The 15,591-nt window shown below is 47.8% G+C and overlaps 1 protein-coding gene across 2 annotated transcripts; it reads left to right on the forward strand.

Moving 5' to 3' along the window:
- The first annotated feature begins 4,875 nt into the window (after positions 1-4,875).
- On the forward strand, positions 4,876-7,651 carry SIGMAR1 (sigma non-opioid intracellular receptor 1). 2 transcript variants are annotated; one of them, XM_026008936.2, is made up of 4 exons: positions 4,876-5,180; positions 5,325-5,525; positions 5,659-5,751; positions 6,591-7,651. In XM_026008936.2, the coding sequence occupies exons 1-4, from the start codon at positions 5,030-5,032 to the stop codon at positions 6,815-6,817; spliced, it is 672 nt and encodes a 223-aa protein (XP_025864721.1). In that variant the 5' UTR covers positions 4,876-5,029; the 3' UTR covers positions 6,818-7,651. The 2 variants fall into 2 exon arrangements, with proteins under 2 accessions (XP_025864721.1, XP_072584161.1); XM_072728060.1 differs by having other exon boundaries at positions 4,885-5,180; positions 5,659-5,733.
- The last annotated feature ends 7,940 nt before the right edge of the window (positions 7,652-15,591 follow it).

The following is a 15,591-nucleotide window of genomic DNA, read 5'->3' on the forward strand; positions in this document are numbered from 1 at the left end:
GGATTTTGGAGGCAGACCCATTTTCCCAAGAACACCAGTGCTTCAGTGCTACTCCTTACATCATGCTGATACAGTTTTGAATGTAGGTGAGGTCCAGAGCCAACAGCCAGGAAAGAATTCTTGAGAGGTCTTTGGTCCCAAAAGGTGGTGATTTTATTAAAGCAACAGGGACAGGACCCTGGGCAGAAATAGCTGCTGCACCAGGGTTGCGAGGGGTGGCTGATTATATACTTGGGAGCTGGGGGTCAGGAAAAAGGGAGGTTTTTAAAAGAACTTTCATATGCTAAAGAGGATCTACAGGGCAGCCCAGGTGGCTCAGCGGTTTAGTGCTGCCTTTGGCCCAGGGTGTGTTCCTGGAGACCTAGGATCGATTCCAAGTCAGAATCCCTGGGTGGAGCCTGCTTCTCCCTCTGCCGGTGTCTCTGCCTCTCTCTGCTTCTGTGTCTCTAATGAATGAATAAATAAACTCTTAAAAAAAAAAAAAAAAGAGGATAATTCAACTTTGTTTAAAAAAAAAAAAAAGAGGATCTACGAGATACTGGAGGCCTTGCCATTGTCAAGTTAAGGTTGTTTTTTCCTCTAGTAAAGCATTAACATTAAGACAGTTGGGAGCTTCCTTCTGGAAATTAGGTTATTGATAAGAATGCTTTTTTCTTACAAATGTCACTAAGACATTTGTAAACTGAGGGAGACTCTTGTCTTGCTGGACTGTATCTCTGTAAGTTAACCATTTGTTTTTCCTTCCCTTAGCTTTAGGGCAGCTAGGAGTGCCTGAGGAATGTCACACATGTCCCACCTGGGAGAAGAGGGAGGGGTTTGCAGGGTGTCTGTGCTTTGTCCTCAGCTTGCCTTCTGCTCCCTCATCAATGCCAACTAACTTCTCACCCCCTTCAGAAACATCTCTTCAGGAACACTTCCAAACCTCTTCTCTGTCTCCAAGATGACTTTTCGGGGGAGGAACAGAATGGCTGAGATGGAGCCTACTGAGCCCTTTCCCTCCAGGATCCCTTGAAGATCTCTAATACAACATTGTTGAAAACAAAACTTGCAGGGATGCCTGGGTGGCTCAGCGGTTAAGTACCTGCCTTTGGCTCAGGGCATGATCCTGGAGTCCCAGGATCCAGTCCCACATTGGGCTCCCTGCATGGAGCCTGCTTCTCCCTCTGCCTGTGTTTCTGCCTCTCTGTGTGTCTCTCATAAATAAATAAATAAATAAATAAATAAATAAATAAATAAATAATAAATCTTAAGAAAAAGAAAAGAAAACTTGCAGTCCAAAATTGGCATCACATAGGTCAAGTCTTCGGGGCAGCCCCCGTGGCTCAGTAGTTTAGGGCCGCCTTCAGCCCAGCGTGTGATCCTGGAGACCTGGTATCAAGTCCCACGTCGGGCTCCCTGCATGGAGCCTGCTTCTCCTTCTGCCTGTGTCTCTCATGAGTAAATAAATAAATAATCTTAAAAAATATATATTTAAAAAAGAATAGGTCAAGTCTTCAAACCCAGGCTTTTTTTTTTTTTTTTTTTTTTTTAAGATTTTATTTATTGGGATCCCTGGGTGGCGCAGCGGTTTGGTGCCTGCCTTTGGCCCAGGGCGCGATCCTGGACACCCGGGATCGAATCCCACGTCGGGCTCCCGGTGCATGGAGCCTGCTTCTCCCTCTGCCTGTGTCTCTGCCCCTCTCTCTCTCTCTCTCTCTCTCTCTCTGTGTGACTATCATAAATAAATTTAAAAAAAAAAGATTTTATTTATTTATTCATGAGAGACAGAGAGAGAGAGGGGCAGAGACAGAAGCAGGCTCCCTGCAGGGAGCCCCACACCAAACTCCATCCCGGGTCTCTAAGATCACACCCTGGGCCAAAGGTGGCACTAAACTGAGCTACCTGGGCTGCCCCAAATCCAGGTTTAATGCCTAATATAACTGTGTTTCATTTTTTTTAAGATTTATTTATTTATCTATTTATTTATTTATTATAGACAGAGAGAGAGAGGCAGAGACACAGGAGGAGGGAGAAGCAGGCTCCATGCTGGGAGCCCGACGTGGGACTCGATCCCAGGATCGCGCCCTGGGCCAAAGGCAGGCACTAAACCACTGAGCCACCCAGGGACCCCCTATAACTGTGTTTCAACTTCCACAGACACGTTGTCTTCACTGATTAGTCAGGAATTTTCTGATTAGCACCAATGAGCCCCTACATGGGCATTTTCTTTCCCCCAAAGGAAAACTAGGTAATCTGCATAATACTCCTTAAGGGAAAGGAACTTGCCTGGAATAATCCTTTTCTCTTGCCAATAACTTTCTTGTGCCAGGCTCCTTCCTATAAAAACCTTCCATTTGGGGGGCATCTTATCTTACAAGTCTGACTCCTGATTTCAGCTCAGGTCACAATCTTAGGGTTGCGAGATCAAGCCCCGCGTGGGCTTTGCACTCAGCAAGGAGTCTGCTCCAGATTCTCTCCTTCTCCCTCTGCTCCCTCACCCTGCCTCACGGTCACATGCAAGGTCTCTCTCTCTGTTTGTTTGTTTGTTTGTTTGTTTCTTTGTTTTTTAAGATTTTATTTATTTGGGGGCAGCCCGGGTGGCTCAGCAGTTTAGCACCGCCTTCGGCCCAGAGCCTGACCCTAGGACCCGGGATCGAGTCCCGTGTAGGGCACGGAGCCTGCTCCTCCCTCTGCCTATGTTTCTGCCTCTCTCTCTCTCTATCTCTCATGAATAAATAAATAAAATCTTTAAATATATATATATTTTTTGGAGACGCCTGGGTGGCTCAGCGGTTAAAGCATCTGCTTTCAGCCCAGGGTGTGATCCTGGAGTCCCAGGATCAAGTCCCACATCGGGCTCCCTGCATGGAGCCTGCCTCTCCCTCTGCCTAAGTCTCTGCCTCTTTCTGTGCATGTGTGTCTCTCATGAATAAATACACAGAGAGAGAGAGAGAGAGAGAGAGAGAGAGGGAGGCAGAGACAAGCAGAGGAGAAGCAGGCTCCTGGCAGGGAGCCTGATGAGGGACTCCATCTCAGGACCCTGGGATTATGACTCAAGCCAAAGGTGGATGCCCAACCACTGAGCCACCCAAATGCCTCACTCTCTTTCTCTAAAAATAAATCTTTTTTTAAAATAAATAAATCTTAAAAAAATAGGTAAAAAAATAAAAATAGGTCTTTAAAAAAATAAAAACCTTCCATTTTTGTATGCCTCCTCCTTGGAGCTCTCCTCTACAGGCTAGATGGGGTGCTCCCTGATTCATGAATTGTTTAATAAAGCCAATTAGATATTCAAGTTTACTTGGTTGAATTGTCTTTCTTAACAGAGAGTCCGTCTTCCCAGTCTCTACTCTTTTTTTTTTTTTTTTTTTTAAGATTTATTTATTTATTCAGAGAGAGCAAGAGAGAGGCAGAGGGAGAAGCAGGCTCCATGCAGGAAGCCTGACGTGGGACTTGATCCGGGATCTCCAGGATCACACCCCGGGCTTCAGGTGGCGCTAAACCACTGTGCCACCCGGGCTGCCCACCAGTCTCTACTCTTAACTGCACAATACACTGTAACAAGGTTAGTGGCCTGTGTTAGTCTAAGTAATCTTAGTTGCTCTAACAAACGACACCACACCCCCAAACTCAGTGGCTTAGCAACACACTCCATTGTGGAGGTAGAGAGGAAGCAGCATTCAGAATTCTCCACTACTTAATTCTCTGTAACTAAGATAATAGATGAAGAAAGAGTGAGAATGTAAAGAATTTCACAGGTTTTAGGAGCTTGACCTGGAAGTGGCATACAACATTTCTGGCTATACTTCATTGGCCAGAACACAGTCATAAGACCTCATCTATCTATAGAGTATACTGTGGAATGTAATCTGACTGCCCAAGAGCAAAAGGAAATAGATTTGTGAACATATAGCATCATCTCTGCTACATGCCCCTACTGAGAAACCTAATGACCATTTCCCATCATTTTATCGGACCTCTCAATTACATTCGACTGTGTTGATCCTTCATTCCATCACTATCATGTGTGATGCTATGTTCTTACAGTTCTCTTCTCCCTTGTGTTTTATTTTTATAACAAACACACATGTCACCACTTGCAGGGCACTAATTGCTTTATAAATATTAACTCATTTAATCTTCATCACAATGAAGGTATGCTCTCTGAGGTAGGTACTTTTATTCATCCCATTTCACAGATGAGAAAAGTGAGTCACAGGGTTTAAGTAACTTGCCCAAGATCACACACCTAGTAGATGGCAGAAGCCGGGCTTTTAACCCAGTCCAGCTCCAGAGTTACTTTCTTAATCACTGCACTTTGCTGCCTCTTTTCTCCTTTGTTTCTCTTCCTTTATTATTCCGCTCCTCATAACCCTCTTGGTTTACAATGCACTCCTCTCACATTTTGTGCTTCAACGCAAAGAATGAATCGTAGGCCCCCAACAGACCCCCTGCTGTCTCTTCACAGCGACTTTGTTCTTGGAACAGGCCACATTCGCTAGAATGCCCTCCCCATTTCCCCTAAACACGTGGCTCAGGCGTCACCGCCTCCATAAAGCCTTCGGTAACATTCCTAGGCAGAAGCGCCTCCTCCCACTTTCTGTGCTAACAAAAATGACAATCACAAGTCCCGGAAGTCTCTGCTTCCGGGCTTGCCTGCTTCACCTGGGAGTCCAGGCCGGCCACCTACCCCCGCCCACATTCACACCCCCATTCACACGTGGTAGGGCATTCGCAGAGACCTTGCTCGTAGGCCCTAAATAGTGCAGCTGGGGAGGCTTAGCCCCGCCCCCTCGCATCACGCGCGAGGCTCCGCCCCACTCCTCGGCGCTCCCCGCTCCCCGCTCCCCGCTCCCCGCGAGGAAATGGTTCAACCCGAGGGGCGGAGCCCGGGTGCCCGGACTGTTATGATTGGCCAGGGCAAGCCGTACCACGGCTGTGGCGGGGGAACGGTCGTGGGCTGCGCGCCGCAGGTCTGGAGGCAGTGGGAGTCGCAGCTCCAGGCCCACCGGTCGTTCCTTCGCTTCTCCGTGCCAGGCCGCCCGCCGGGATGCAGTGGGCAGTGGGCCGGCGGTGGGCGTGGGCCGCGCTGCTCTTGGCTGCCGCAGCGGTGCTGGCCCAGGTGGTCTGGCTCTGGCTGGGCACGCAGAGCTTCGTCTTCCAGCGCGAAGAGATCGCGCAGCTGGCCCGGCAGTACGCGGGTGAGCCGACGGATGACCGGGCGAGTGAACGGGTGGAGGGCAGGGTCCTGGGGAGGCCCGAGCCGAGCTGGGAGTTTGAGAGGCGCCTTTCCCGAGTTCGGAGTGGTGCTGGCTCTGACCCTGTTGTTCCTCTGCCCCCGCCAGGGCTGGACCACGAGCTGGCTTTCTCTCGGCTGATCGTGGAGCTACGGCGGCTGCACCCAGGCCACGTGTTGCCCGACGAGGAGCTGCAGTGGGTGTTCGTGAACGCGGGCGGCTGGATGGGCGCCATGTGCCTTCTGCACGCCTCGCTGTCCGAGTACGTGCTGCTCTTCGGCACCGCCCTGGGCTCTCGCGGCCACTCGGGTCAGTGCTGGCGGCGGGCCGAACTGGGAGGCTGGGGCTGTACAAGGGCCCATGCCCTCCGTTCTGATGTTTGGCCAAGCCGTGTATTGGCGCTGATCCCCTGATACTCGGTGTCCATCTGATTGTCCCTCAGGGCGCTATTGGGCTGAGATCTCCGACACCATCATCTCTGGCACCTTCCACCAGTGGAGAGAGGGCACTACCAAAAGTGAGGTCTTCTACCCAGGTGGGTAGGGGGGCTCTGGCAGAGAGGTGGGTCCCTTCATTCTGGGGTGCCCAGAGTTGGAAGAGAGCGATAGCACGGAAAGGGGTGTGTTGGGGGCTCTTCCCAGGTTTCCTTAACCCCCTAGATAAGCCACAGGTCGTTGATTGAGGCAGGTCCGAGGGCCCCCGTTGCTTTCCACTGTTAAAAGGAAACGAAACATAACAGCTTCCTGTTAACCATGTCTGATTTTTATCTACCCAGACACTGTTTTATTCATCTAATATTCCAACAGTTGTTGGGAAGACAGTTGGGTAATCAGATATGCTCTCCTACCCCCAAAGACAAGACAGACCATTGTCTTCCTTTTTCTCTAGTGAAACATTTGACATAAAAAGTAGAGCTTTGGACTTCCACATAAATTTGAGGTTGAGCGTTACAGGCATGACAGGCATTATAACTGAACAGCTACATTTCTCAGAAAGCCACAAAAATCTTATAATCACCCCTCCCTATCTAACAGGCCCAGCCCAAATTTAGCTAAATTTCTGCCTGACATGTGTGAGGCTGGGGAATGCAGACTTCCAGGACTCCCATACAGTGGCCCATGGCCAGGTGAGGTGGCCCTCATTGGCTTCCCCCCAAAGAGGACATGAGCCAGGTGATGCCACAGAGGAAAACTTAAGAGTGGCTATCTTGCCTTCTTAATCTTCCAGATGGGCAACCAGGCCATGAGGTAAGGCTTTTTCCTTTCCTGAGGCTCTTGCTCTGCTCCCTGCCTATAGATAGCCCATGGCCTAGGGAGTTGGGAGCAGTGGAAGGGCAGGGCGAGGCTCCTTATGTGGGTGCTCCCTGTCCCCCAGGAGAGACCGTGGTGCATGGGCCTGGTGAGGCAACAGCTGTGGAGTGGGGACCAAACACATGGATGGTGGAGTATGGCCGGGGTGTCATCCCATCTACCCTGGCCTTCGCGCTGGCTGACACGATCTTCAGCACCCAGGACTTCCTCACACTCTTCTATACTCTTCGAGCCTATGCCCGGGGCCTCCGGCTTGAGTTCACCACCTACCTCTTCGGCCAGGACCCCTGACCAGCCAGGCCTGAAGGAGGACCTGTGGATAGACAGGAGCGGGCAGGCCCGCATACATCCACTTTCTGGAGCCCAGGTGGAAAGACAGGGACGTACTCACAACATGCAATTACTAAGTTCCTGCTGTCAAGCAGGGACATACATACTTACACAACCAAACATAGAGACTCATGGGGACATATGGGACATACCCGCAGATATAATCCCATGTGTACAGCAGCATCATGCATTCACACCCATCCAGAGAGGGAGCCCCACATATACCAAGGGGACCAGTCATTCAGACTCACATACCACAAGCTTGATGACTAACTCAGGCCTTTCCAGAGCTTCTCTGCCACCAGTCAGGGCTCTGGAGTTAGGGATGGGTGTGGGTATTATACTCTGTCTGGGCCTGACCCCTCAATCCAGCAGAAATTGAGGGGGGAAGAAGATGAAGGTTGCCTATGGAGGCCCCCTTCATCTCCCTGTCCTCACCATATGCCTTACCCCCATTCTCTTCCCCTGCTATGCAAGTGTTCTCATGGCCTGTCCCCCACCCTCTCAGCAACCAAGTTAGCTGGGGAACCATAAGAATGTTGAGGTCAGGGTCTTCCAATCCTGAAAGATCCCCAGCCCCATTCATCCCTCAGGAGTATGATGGCGAGGCTGGCCTCAGCTCAGGACCCACTGCTGGGCAGGGGACCTAGAGAGGTTAGCCTAGGTTCAGGGAGCTATCCCTGGCCTAGAGAAGGCCTTTTCTGCACACAGACACCCCCATCACAGCTTCCAGACATTGCCCTTGATGCATTGTCTGTCCATATGTCTCTGTTAATAAAGATGTGTTGAACAGTTTCATTTCTTCATGTGTCTGAACAGCAGGAAAACATGCTAATGTGAAGAAATTCAGGGCTGGGTGAGATGGTGTGTATCTTGGTCTTGCCTTAACCTTTGCCAGTGCCATTCTGGAAGTAATTCTGGGAATCCAATCCTGGATGGCCACAGGGTGGCAGTGTATACCCACTTTTGAGTTGAAGGAGGCCTAATAATCATTTTGTCTATTTCCAGGGTTTTGCACCCACCCCCACCCAGAGTAAGAGTTCTTTCTAGTGTTCCTTCTCCAGGTTGCCTACCTTTAGAGATCCCCCCCAGGGATGGAGAACAGGGAGACTACCTGGTGGTGTCTAAGGTAGATGAACCTGGCACCAGGGTGAGGCAAAAGAGGTGCCTAAGGTACACTCCCTGGAACACTGCATTCGCCTTCTTAAATTTTGCACCCTGGCACCTCACCCTCACCCTCTTGGCCCTATTCTGAGTAAGACCCAGGCCACTCTCACTTCTTAGCCCTCCTGATATATATATATATATATATTTTTTTTTTTTAAGATTTTATTTCTTTATTCATGAGAGACACAGAGAGGCACAGGCAGAGGGGGAGAAGCAGGCTCCATGCAGGGATCCTGAAGTGGGACCCGATCCTGTGTCTCCAGGATCACACCCTGGGCTGAAGGCGGCGCTAAACTGCTGAGCGACCCGGGCTGCCCACCCTCCTGGTATATTAAGAACAGAAGGAAACTGGTTGTTGTTGTATATGAATTATATATGAAAATACAGTATTTTGGGATGCCTGGGTGGCTCAGTGGTTAAGCACCTGCCTTCAGCTCAGGGCGTGATCCTGGAGTCCCAGGATTGAGGCCCACATCAGGCTCCCTGAATGGAGCCTGCTTCTCCCTCTGCCTATGTCTTGGCCTCTCTCTCTCTCTCAGTCTCTCTCATGGATAAATAAATAAAATCTTTTTTAAAAATACACTGTTATTATATACAATATACAAACTCAACATTCTAATGAACAGAAACCCCAAAGACCACATGTATAACCATATGGAAATAACATCAAAAGTTTAAATTTATGGCTTTGAGTGAATGTGAAGCCCAGGCAAGATGGCCATTCCGACATATCATCATGTTGGCCATAACAGGTCCTGGCTGGAGCCTCTCCCACTGATCATGGGTTGCAAAGCCAAACCTCTAAGAATTTCTCCCACCCTGTAACCCAGCTCTGACCCTAGGCTCAGGGACCACATCTATCAGGAATGTCCTTGCTCTCCTTGTCCACTCTTCCCTTCCACATAGGACTGGGCTCCCAGACTCCCCACTGTCTCAGCTGATAAGTCCAATGGTGATTTCTTTCATTTGACATAATTAATTGCTCTTAAAACATTCTTGGTTTCCAGAACACTACTCTTCCTAAATTAGCTCCTTTGCTGTATCTTTCTTAGTTCCTTAACCTTTGGCTTCCCAGGACTTAATCCTCTGACTTTTCTGTCTATACTCCTCTCAGGTGTTCTCAACCACCTAGATGTCTTTTTTTTTTTTTTTTAACAATTTTATTGAAATACAATTGACATAGAACATTCTGTTAGTTTAAGGTATACAATACAATGATTTGATATATGTATGGTGAAACGATTACAATAATAAATTAACATCCATCACCTCACATAGTTACAAGTTCTTTTTTTTTTTTTTAAGATTTTATTTATTCATGAGAGACAGAGAGAGAGAGAGGCAGAGACACAGGCAGAGGGAGAAGCAGGCTTCATGCAGGAAGCCCGATGTGGGACACTTGATCCCAGATCTCCAGGATCACACCCTGGGCCAAAGGCAGGCGCTTAACTGCTGAGCCACCCAGGCTGCCTATAAGTTCTTTATTTCTTGAGGTGAGAGGTTTTTTTTTTTAGGATTTTATTTTATTTATTCATGAGAGACAGAGAGGCAGAGACACAGGCACAGGGAGAAGCAGGCTCCATGCAGGGAGCCCAATGTGGGACTCAATCCTGGGTCTCCAGGATCAGGCCTTGGGCTGAAGGCTGTGCTAAATCGCTGAGCCACCTGGGCTGCCCAGGTGAGAGCTTTCAAGATCTACCTGGCAACTTTCCAATTCTATATGCAGTATTTGATATGCTAATATACTATTAAGTAATATAGTATTAGAGCACTAAGCTGTACATTATATCCCCAGGACTTATTTATCTTACAACTGGAAGTTTGTGCCTCTGGACCACCTTTCTTCATTCCTCCATTACTCCCACCCCCAACCCCATGCCCACCCACCCCCTGCCTCTGGTATCTATCAATCTGTTCTCTGTTTCTATGAGTTTGGGTTTTTGCAGAGTTCACATATAAGTAAGAACATACAGTATTTGTCTTCATCTGACTTCACTTACCATAATTCCCACAAGGATGAATGGATAAAAAAAATGTGGTATATATGTATGAATGTCCCTAGGTACACACAGTGGAATATTATTCAGCCATAAAAAAGGAAACCTGCCATTTACAATAATATGGATGGACGTTGAGGCCTGTCTATATGTCTCAGCTCTCAGTTTTTTGTCTTAACCTAAACTCTGAGCTTTATTTTTCTTTAAATGCATTTTTTTTTAATGAGGCCAAAGATGATGGCCAGTTTTTCTTTTTTTTTTTTTTAAGATTTTTAAATTTATTTATTCATAGGGATGCAGAGAGCAAGAGAGAGGCAGAGACACAGGCAGAGGGAGAAGCAGGTCCATGCAGAGAGCCCAACATGGGCCTCGATCCAGGGTCCCCAGGATCATGGCCTGGGCTGCAGGTGGCGCTAAACCGCTGCGCCACCGGGAGTGCCCACCTCTGAGCTTTAGATTTAGATATCTGATGTCCTCCATCTCTACTTGGTTGTTTCACTGGCATCTCAAACTTAAAATGGCAGTGTAAACTGCTTTCTCTCCCAACCCAGCACTTCTTGCTTTTACTGTCTGAGTTAAGGGTACCTACATTTACCCAGCTGGCAAAAAACCTTAGAGTTATCTTGGATACCTGTTTTGTTTTTGTTTCTGTTTTTAAGATTATTTTTAAGTAATCTCTACACCCATTGTGGCACTTGAACTCAAAACCCTGAGATCAAGAGTCACATACTGTACTGACTGAGCAAGCCAGATGTCCCATCTTAGATACCTTTCATTCTTATATTTACTATCCAAGCCATCAACAGATCCTGTCAGTTTTATTTTATTTTATTTTAATATTTTGAGAGAAAGAGCACAAGCAGGGGAGAGTGGCAGAGGGAGAGGGAGAAGCAAGCTCTCTGCTGAGCAAAGAGCCGGATGCAGGGCTTGATCCCAGGACCCCAGGATCATGACCTGAGGCAAAGGCAGATGCTTAACCAGCTGAGCCACCCAGGCACTCCAGTTTTATCTTTTTTTTTTTTAATTAAGATTTTATTTATGTATTTATTCATGAGAGAGAGAGAGAGAGAGAGAGAGAGAGGCAGAGACACAGAGAGAAGCAGGCCCCCTGCAAGAAGCCTGATTCAGGACTCAATCTCAGACCCTGGGATCATGCCCTGAGCCGAAGGCAGATGCCCAACCACTGAGCCACCCAGGCATCTCCAGTTTTGTTTTTTTGTTTTTTTTTATTTTTTTATTATTTATTTACGAGAGTCATAGAGAGAGAGCGAGAGAGAGAGGCAGAGACACAGGCAGAGGGAGAAGCAGGCTCCATGCACCAGGAGCTCGATGTGGGATTCGATCCCGGGTCTCCAGGATCGCGCCCTGAGCCAAAGGCAGGCGCCAAACCGCTGCGCCACCCAGGGATCCCGCATCTCCAGTTTTATCTTTAAAACATACCCAGAATCTGGGCAGCCTGGGTGGCTCAGCAGTTTAGCGCCGCCTTCAGCCCAGGGTGTGATCCAGGAGACCCAGGATCGAGTCCTACGTCAGGCTCCCTGCATGGAGCCTGCTTCTCCCTCTGCCTGTGTCTGCTTCTCTCTATCTCTCTCTGTGTCTCTCACGAATAAATAAATATAATCTTTGAAAAATAAAATAAAATAAAACATATCCAGAATCTACCCACATCTTGCCACTTCCACTGCTACCACCTTGTCCAAGCCATCATCTCTTGCTTGGATCACTGCAACAGCTTCCTAATTGATCCACATATTTATATCCTGTGTGGAGGATTCTCCACACAATAGCCAGAGTCAGACTTCCACTCCCTGCTCAGACATTTGTCTATTTTTTCTTTTTTAAAAATTTTCTTTTATTTTTTTAAATTTAAATTCAAATTGCCAACATATAGTATAACACCCAGTGGCTCATCCCATCAAGTGCCCTCCTTAGTGCCTGTTACCCAGTCACCTCATCCCCCCAACCCTGTTTGTTTTTTCTTCTGCTCAGACATTTCTAATGGCTTCCATCTCATTTAGTCCTTTCTCTGCCTCCAGGAACCTACTCTAAGGCCCATGTTACCTATGACAAACATCTGACCATTTACCCTGGCTACCATATTTTAGTCCAGTGGATTCCTTGCTTTCCATCTGAAACATCAAGCAAACTTTCACCTCAGGATATTTGCACCTGCTATTCTGGCTGAAGTACTTCTCTTTAGATATGCCTATGGCTCTCTTTATACTCCTTCAATTCTTGGTTCTTGCCTTAACATTTCTGTAGACACAGGAAGGTGTTTGTTTTAATTTATTATTTAAATAGGTACCATGCCCAACATGGGGATCGAACTCACAATCCTGAGATCATGAGTCACATGCTTTGGGGTGTCTAGGTGCTCAGTCAGTTAAATGTTCAACTCTATTTTGTCTTGGGCCATGATCTCATGGTCATGAGATTGAACCCTGTGTCCAGGCTCCATGCTCAGCAGGGAGTCTACTTAAGATTCTCCCTCTCCCTCTGCCCCTCTCTCTGTTCTCTCTCTCTCTGAAACAAATAAAATAAATCTTTTTAAAAAAGTCTCATGCTCTGCCAACTGAGCCAGCAAGGCACCCCTGCCCTGCTTCCTGTTCTGTGGTAGTTTTAAAATACCTCCATGAAAATATTGATACTCCTCCCTTTAAGAGGTGAAGACTAATTCCCTCCCCTTTGAATGTGAGCTGGACTTAGTTATGTAATTTTAACAACACATGGCAGAAGTGACTTGTGTGATTTCTAAAACCAGATTGTGAAAAGCATTGCTGCCTCTTTAGTCTCTCTTGGGTCACTGGGGGAAACCAATTGCCATGTTGAGAGGTTGCTCAGGCACTCTCCTATCCTATGGAGAGGTCCACCTGGGGAAAACTTCCTACCAACAGCCATGTGAATGAGCCATCTTTGAAGTGGATCCTCTGATCCCAGTCAAGCCTTCATGCAGCTATAGCTACGACCAACATTTTTATTACAATCTCATGAGAAATGGTGAGCCAGGGCACCTGGGTAGGCTCAGCCAGTTAAGCGTCTACTTTTGGCTCAGGTCATGATCCCAGGGTCCTGAGATTGAGTTCTGCATCAGGCTCCCTGCCCAGCAGGGAGTCTGCTTCTCCTCCCTCTGCCTCTTCCCTCCTGCTCATATGTGCTTTCTCGCTCACGCTCTCTCTCTCTCTCTCTCTCACTCTCTCTCATGCTCTCTCTCTCTCTCAAATAAATAAAATCTTTTAAAAACAACAACAAAAAGAAGTGGTGAGCCAGAACCATCCAGCTATGCCACACTAGGATTCCTGATCCACAGAATTGTGAGAAAATAAATGTTGTTTTAAGCTTTCTAAGTTTTGAGTATAATTTGTTACAAGATAATAGGTAACATATATCCTTCCCTTTCTATTCCCTTCAATCCAGATTTATTTTCCCTATTTTAGTTATTGCCATCTGATATACTGTGTATTTCCCCCACTGGAATTATGCCATTATAATAAGGACTTTGTTTTATTTATTCCCATGTCCAAAAGTGTCTAGCATAAAGTAGGTGCTCAGTAAATATGTGTTGGATGAATGGAGGTCTACATCTGTCTATCTTTGTCTTTGTGAGGTTTAGGATCAGATAGGAGCTAAATGAGGGTGTAAGAGACAGTGTTTCATCTTCACAGATGAAGAGAGAGATAAACCGGGTCCCAGTCAAGCTTATTACTTCCCCTAGTTGTAGCTCTCCTGGCCCAGACCCCAAAGACAGATTTACTCTGCTAGATTGATGATTGACTCCTTTTGTCACTAATTGCCCGATTCTTTGCCTGGGTCCTCCACCCCCTGCAAAGCAATCTTCAAACTCTCAGAACTGGAATTTCCCTAAGCCAGTTCTTCTCTTTCCAAGAAAACTCTTACCATCTATCTGTTTCCAGGCACCTCCTCTTCTCTGAGCAGTAGGGCAGGGGGTGGTGAGGAGTGGGGTTTAAGGAGAGCAGGCTGGGCACAGGAGTTCTGCAAAGCTCTACCCTCTGTCCTACTTCCAACAAAGCCCCTAGGGTATGTCTGTCTGCTTCTGCACATTCACATTCTCCCATCTGGGTCCAGAGGAGAGGGCAGGACTCTCCCGGAGAGAACTCCTACCACACAAAACTGTGTGGGGGTGGGCATCAGTACAGAAGGCAGTTGGATTACCAAGACTTTTTGAGAAGTCTGGGGTTTGACTGGCTATCAGATCTGAAATTTGAGCAGAAGGACACCAGAATTAGCCAAAGATGTGAGCACTACTGGGTTTCAGTATGGCCAAAGAGAACAAGAACTTGGTGCTGCGGTGGAGTCTGGGCAAGGGACAAGCTTGGAGGCTAGAGACAAGTAGAGAAGGGAGGCGTCACCCACCACAAGAAGAGAAGTGAGAAGAGCTGATGACCCAGGCCAAGGCAAGCTGGTTTGAGAGGAGGGGACTAATTGGGGGAGGGGGGAGGAGGAGGAAGGAGGCAAAGTCACCCCTGAATTTGTTTCCTACAGGAATCTTGGCCTTGGGAACAGTGTGCCCCACTGGGTATGGGGTCAGGGGATGGTCCCTGGTGCTGGATCTGACATAGTCAAGTTTCATACTCATGCCAGGTATCAGATCAACAGATACAGGTTGTTCACTAACACACTTGGAATCACTTCTGGATGGCCCTCATGCTTTTGGTAGGTCCATCCCATTGGGCACATGAAGAAACTGGAGAAGGTATGAGGGTGCTTTGAGAGGAGTGGGGTTCAGGTTTCTCAGAAAAAAATTGTGGCCTGTCATTCAGGGCCCCTATATACGATACATCATCTCAGCATCTGGGGATAACTGGGGGCAGAGTGGGCCTGGAGCAGTTGGCTGAAGGGATCTGGAGATACAAACTGTGGAGTCACACACACACAAGGGTTGAGGATGTGTGTGAAGATTGACAAAATGCTAATAATCACTGTCGAAAGGTGTGATGGATACCAGAGGTTCATAATACCATTCACTCTTCTTGTGTATATGTTTGAAAATATTCATAACAGAGGGTTACAAGAGCTATTAAAAAAAAAAAGTGTCACTATGTATCTGTGTGTGGTGTGCACACCTTGCTGCTGTGGATGTGGAACCAGTTCAGAGACCTCTGAGTGTGTGAATGCAGATGTGTGAGTCCACCAGCATGGGCACGTACTGCACAGGCTGCAATGTGCATGCGGGTGGGGACAGCACTTGGGCTGGGCTGGGGGAGAAGCTTTTGCTCTGCAGGCCCTCCACATTCACCTCAGCATCTTGCAGTGATTCCCCTCATGACTACAACCTGCCCAGGCCATCGGCAGGCACTGTAGTGTCCGCTTGACAAAGTATGTGAGACAGGGCAAGCTGTGTGCCTGAACTTGTGACGGGGTGCGAACACGGCTATCTGTGTGTGAGAGCCGAGCTCTGAGTCTGGATTTGGGGGGGCTCGACTTGTGGGTGTGGCGGGGCCCTGGTCCAGAGTCCTATGGTGTTAGACTCCTCACTCTCCTGTGAACGATTCCCGGCAGCTCTCCAGCGCCCCCTCCCCCCAGCCTGGCAGTACGGTGGGGGAAACACCTGTT

Source organism: Vulpes vulpes, chromosome 12 (genome assembly GCF_048418805.1).
Source record: "Vulpes vulpes isolate BD-2025 chromosome 12, VulVul3, whole genome shotgun sequence".
In the NCBI taxonomy this organism is placed as follows: domain Eukaryota; kingdom Metazoa; phylum Chordata; class Mammalia; order Carnivora; family Canidae; genus Vulpes; species Vulpes vulpes.

Bases quoted from the DNA above. Each gene is read 5' to 3' on its own strand.
- SIGMAR1 (XM_026008936.2), top strand. From the start codon at position 5,030: ATGCAGTGGGCAGTGGGCCGGCGGTGGGCGTGGGCCGCGCTGCTCTTG. The intron at 5,181-5,324 runs GTGAGCCGACGG...TGCCCCCGCCAG, and splicing joins GCTGGCCCGGCAGTACGCGG to GGCTGGACCACGAGCTGGCT. The intron at 5,752-6,590 runs GTGGGTAGGGGG...CCTGTCCCCCAG, and splicing joins AAGTGAGGTCTTCTACCCAG to GAGAGACCGTGGTGCATGGG.